At 43.5% G+C, this 5,143-nt stretch overlaps 1 protein-coding gene across 1 annotated transcript in view; it reads left to right on the forward strand.

The window, feature by feature from the left end:
* Positions 1 to 3,861: 3,861 nt before the first annotated feature.
* The window catches only part of PHALS_07134 (Glycoside hydrolase, superfamily), a gene marked incomplete at both ends in the record, with an annotated part of 1,332 nt that continues 50 nt past the window's right edge, over positions 3,862 to 5,143 (forward strand). Inside the window, one exon of the mRNA XM_024720550.1 lies at positions 3,862 to 5,143. This exon is cut by the window's right edge and continues 50 nt beyond it. Within this exon, the coding sequence (XP_024585738.1) occupies positions 3,862 to 5,143 (1,282 nt within the window).

The following is a 5,143-nucleotide window of genomic DNA, read 5'->3' on the forward strand; positions in this document are numbered from 1 at the left end:
ATGATTGCGCCCACGATGACGCGTCATGATTAGGGAATAACGCCATAGGAAAGGCTTAGAGGTAACTCGGAACAGTGAACTAAGGGACCTCCAAAGATCTATCCGAGCTTTTGATTGGCGAAAAATGTAAGTTTATCAGCTTTTCGGGACATTTACATTCACTAAATCATAGAGTTGAATATATTGTGGACAGCAAAATCGGCCATATCGAACAAGGACAAAATCGCACATAACATTGTGTTTGCTACAACCTAAACTGCATAAATTTTCTTATAATGGTAGCTTGTTTATTACGCTAGGGAAATAGATCAGCCTAATATACTCACTTCGTCTTTTTTAACAGCATCTTCAGTCCCTCATCTGGCCTTCGCGGCATGGAAATTGTGCTCCGCATTGAGTGCAACACCTATCGCTTCTTTAGAAGAGGAATGAGGGACAGGAAATGAGTTGGTGTGAGCCGCACAAAAGTCAGACGCCACTACAGCAATATAAGCTCCTTACTCCTGGACATAGTCCGCCAGGTCTCGCCTCTTTTCACAGATTCACACTCGTGAAATATATCCTGGGGATGGGCGCTATAACCTTTAGTGTTTCTTTCTTGCAAAGGATACAGATTTCCACGACTCGACCGTGGATCGACTACCAGTGATTCTTTGTTCAAAGAATGTTAAGAAATCTGCACAGAGGAACCTTTGACTCTACATCTTAGCAAATTCATAGATTTGGGCTCATGTGCTCCTGATTGTACCATAATATAATCAGTACTATTGGTCTAAAGGTATTAGAGTTGAGTGCAGAAGATATCGCTACTTTTTTTAGTACAATCACAGATCTCGGTACACCGGTAATCTTGATGGGCGAATTGGGTACGTGCGCACCAGATTGTGCCGTAATGTAATTAGTACGATTGAACTGAATGTATGACGGCTGGGTACAGAAGAATACGGTACTTTCTTTCACACAATCAACGATACCGGTACACCGGTTGTTAAAATAAGTAGCGCTTCAAGCTTTTTAATACTAAGGGCACACCAAGCCAAACTTCGTGTCATCAGAACGGCGATGATATGATACTTGCCTAACGGCACGCCAGCAAGCACTTGAGAAGATAAGAGTTTTAGCAAAGTCTTTGGTCTTCATGAGTGATGGTCGTCCAAGAATTTTTATGCTTCAGGCCAATCCATTGATAACTTAGTTCAAAGAAAGCTTTCCAATCATTCGACTATCTCTTGTTATCATGTTTTGAAAAGCAGCAGTGCACTGTACATGGTCTAATATTGTGGATGGCATTTCATTGCACAGTTTCATGTCTATTACTGTTCGATAAAATATCATCAGCAATCACTGCCATATGGTGACGACGATGTGACGATGGAGCGTTCTTTACTTGCTCGCAGCTTTTTTAAGAGCCTATGCATGGAGTAAATATGACGTAAATTTTTCATCGTTATTTATCGAAAGAACTTAAGCGTGGATTTTTTGACCAGGTATATTTGAAAAGTGAGATTAAGGCACCGGTGAGAAAATATCAGTCAGACCGCGACACAAATCGCCTTTGATCCATGTCATTGCCTGCCGCCTTAAGACTGAAGGCCGACCAGTTTTAATCTTCGAAAACCTGATAGTCGCGGAACCATCTGATGATAAGCGGGCCGAACTAACGCCTTGAATTAGAATAGTTTGAACGAGCCACCTAGTTATAACCTTCGCCACTGACGCCACAATCCCAGGATTTTAGCTACAATATGACCAGGATCAGTGATCTGTTTGCCCCTAAAACATCGCTGATTCGAAGCTTTGTATGGATTTTCTGACTATCTGTGTCAGATATGAATGATACTATCTTATTGAATTTTCGACGAATTTGGCAATGTATCCCATACCCGCCATTGGACCATCTGAGCTTGAATTTAGGTGAATGGAATATGGGCATACTCTCACGTTGCAGGCAGAGAATAGAAGAAGGGCGAGACGTTCGCTTATTTTGCATGTCTCGTCGCTTTTGAATTGATTGACTAATCGACATCGTCACGAGTTACTAGGCTGCTCTGCATCAGCATGCTTGCTAATACAAATAATGTAGACGATTCGGATAGACTTGTTTTCAAGAAAGCAAATCCTTTTTGATGATAAAACAGAAAGTATCGCAAGGCTACTGTGTAAAAAAGCGCTTATCTAATTTTTTTACTAGATTTCGTCGTCCATTCGATTGTTTTGAGGGACTGCATTTTTTGGTGTTATGTTTGTCTTACTTGATGCTGACACTGACCGATGAGGTGATGAAATCTTGACAATGAGCGTGAGTGAGGTCAAAGAACAATTTTGGACAAAAATTGTTGAAACAAAGTCAAGATCAAGCTCGAGCTAGTATATTCTTGCCCGTACGAGACTCGATACTTGAAAGGCTGTTCTTGGACGTAGTTCTAGAATAAATCAGCGCACTGATTCCTTTGACGGATCGAAAAATTCGGTAACTCAAATTACGCTCAGGACCACATTCCTGAGACTGAGCAAGTCCAGTCTACAACTCCAAGTACATCATATAAGCCTGTCCAACTTGAATAGAACATTTCAATTGTTCTAACCAAACCTATTGCACAGTCTCTGGTACAAATGCTAGATATTTGATCTGCGATGCAGCGTAAAAGTCAGCATCACAGATATTGCCAACTAACAAGAACAAGATCACATTAAGATCCTTCGTTCATCTAGATATATTACACTCGATTAACGCAGCAAGCGACCAGGTTGCAGTTGTAGAATGGAAAAGCGCGACAAGCTCGCCACGCAACTTTTCCGAATAATAGTGTTTCCCGATTACTACAGATTTACTTGAAAACAGCCCGTCTTTGTGTTCAAGTAACGTTGCAAAGAAGTTCAGCTTATCTGGGAAATGCGTCATTGAAATTATGGAAACACTGGATAAGACCACCCTGAATCTCTTCATGCTGTGTAAGGGTAGGTATCATCTTTGAGGCTATAGGCTTCGAGCAATAGCAACATGAATATTCGTACATTATTCAAGAGATGAAAAAAAGCTTTTCATGTCGTGCGTGCCTCGAACGCGAGGTTGTAAGAAGCAGCATATCGTTTTCTAGTCGCGAAAATTGTTTGTCTTAACTTTGTAAGACAAGTGATCATCAGATGGGATCATAGAAATGAGGACCAATGTCAAGCACAAAATATCCATTGAAGCAATAGATAGAAAGTTAGTTCTTTGAAGAGAAGAGTCATCCAGGCCACTTTATCAGCACACAACATGGACGACCTTGGTAACTTGTTTGCGCCAGGTCGTCCAGCTGAATCGCACGTATACCCCTGATTAGAACAAATAAGGTATGTAGCCACGTGTTTGTTTGTCGACATATGTCGAGCTAGATACTTCAAACGAGACGGGCATTTTGGTCTGACTTCTTCAACACTAGATTACATAGATAAAAATTCGACTCACGCTTAAATTTAGATCTTCCAAATTGCCAGAAGTTTTCGAAACTCGGTGGCGCCCCAGGACACCATTACCTTTGTAAAACAGAAGGGCTTGTAGGGTTGTATAAGAAGCTGCAAGAAATACGTTCTATTTACCTGTTGAAATCATTTACAGTAAATTGGGTAGCAATACAATCGCATGGACGACCATGTGTACACGTGGTGGTCTCTTGCGCGCAAAGACGAGCGTCCTTTACCGAGCGTCCGTTCGAAAATCAAATCCAAGAGCATTACGGTCGATTCTTTTCTCTCTCATCTCTTCAGCACAGCAAAAGAAGAGCAAACCAATCATTATTCATTTTTCCTCGCACAGCGCAAGGAACTACCTGCCTCAAACCCTCGCGACATCTTCATCCTTTGCTTCTTCATTCCAAAATGGTGTATGCTGGTTACAAATCGATGTTTGCGATGATGGCCGCGATGGCCATCAACTCGGCTGACTCTGTTGGAGTCTGCTACGCTCCATGGCGTTTAACCACCGTGACCGAGGAGACTATTAAGGCCGACATTCAAATTATCGGCCAGTATTTCACAAGTTTCCGAACTTTTGAGGTTCGCATGGGCAATTACAACATCATTGACATAGCTGCTTCTGTTGGGGTTACCGTCTCTGTCGGTGTGCAAATGAATGATCTGACGAAAGTGGATGCCGAAATCCAGGCCGTGTGCGATGGCTATGGCAGAAATCCTAGCGCTGTTGACGCTATCTGGGTTGGTAATGAGAATCTTCAAAACGGAGGATTCGGTACGGCCAGTGGCGACCTTCTTGTGAGTTACATTAAACAGATAAGGGAGTGTACTGGTGGCCGTGTAGACATTGGATCGGTACAGCGTATTGGGGAGTGGCTTACTGCTTCAGATGCAAACAAGGTCGCACAAGAATGCGACAGACTGGGTGTGAACATCTACCCATTCTTCACCCAAGGTGAAATGACTCCCGTTCAAAAGCTCGAGGCTCAATGGCAGCAGATGTTGTCTAAGTACGACGCTGCAAAGTTACAACTTACGGAGACTGGATGGCCAACAGAGGGTGAGGTATCGTACGGCAACTCTCCGTCGCTCGAAATCATGCAGCAATATCTGCAGGACTTTACTACATGGGTCGTCGGTAAGAAAGAAGCCTACTGGTTCATGATGTTTGACACGAGTGTCAGTTATTCTGGCCAGGAGTTTGAAAAGCACTTTGGTGTGTGCAAAGAATCCGGCGAGCCGAAAGTGACAATTCCCGATCAGTTCAAGATCATCACGACAATCGTTGGAGGATCAATGAATACCACTGAGGGCAATATTGAACAAACAGAGGTTGATTCTCCTATGGAACATCAGGCAGAGAACACCACCACAACTCCTCCGACTGGAGGTAACGTCGATCCTCCTGCTCCGTCACCTTCTCCAACAACGCCGACCGTGATGCTTGGTGAGCCGATGATGCGTAATCCAGATGGCTCGATTGTAACTCCAACTCCGACGCCGCCGACCTTTTTGCTCGGTGATCCGGTGTATTTTAATCCAGATGGATCGGTAGCAGACCCACCGCTAACCGTGATGCTTGGTGAGCCGATGATGCGTAATGCAGATGGTTCGATCATCACTCCGACTTCGGAAGAACCGACTGTGATGCTCGGTGAGCCGATGATGCGTAATGCAGATGGTTCGA

Source organism: Plasmopara halstedii (genome assembly GCF_900000015.1).
Source record: "Plasmopara halstedii genome assembly, contig: Scaffold_3060, whole genome shotgun sequence".
Lineage (NCBI taxonomy): Eukaryota > Oomycota > Peronosporomycetes > Peronosporales > Peronosporaceae > Plasmopara > Plasmopara halstedii.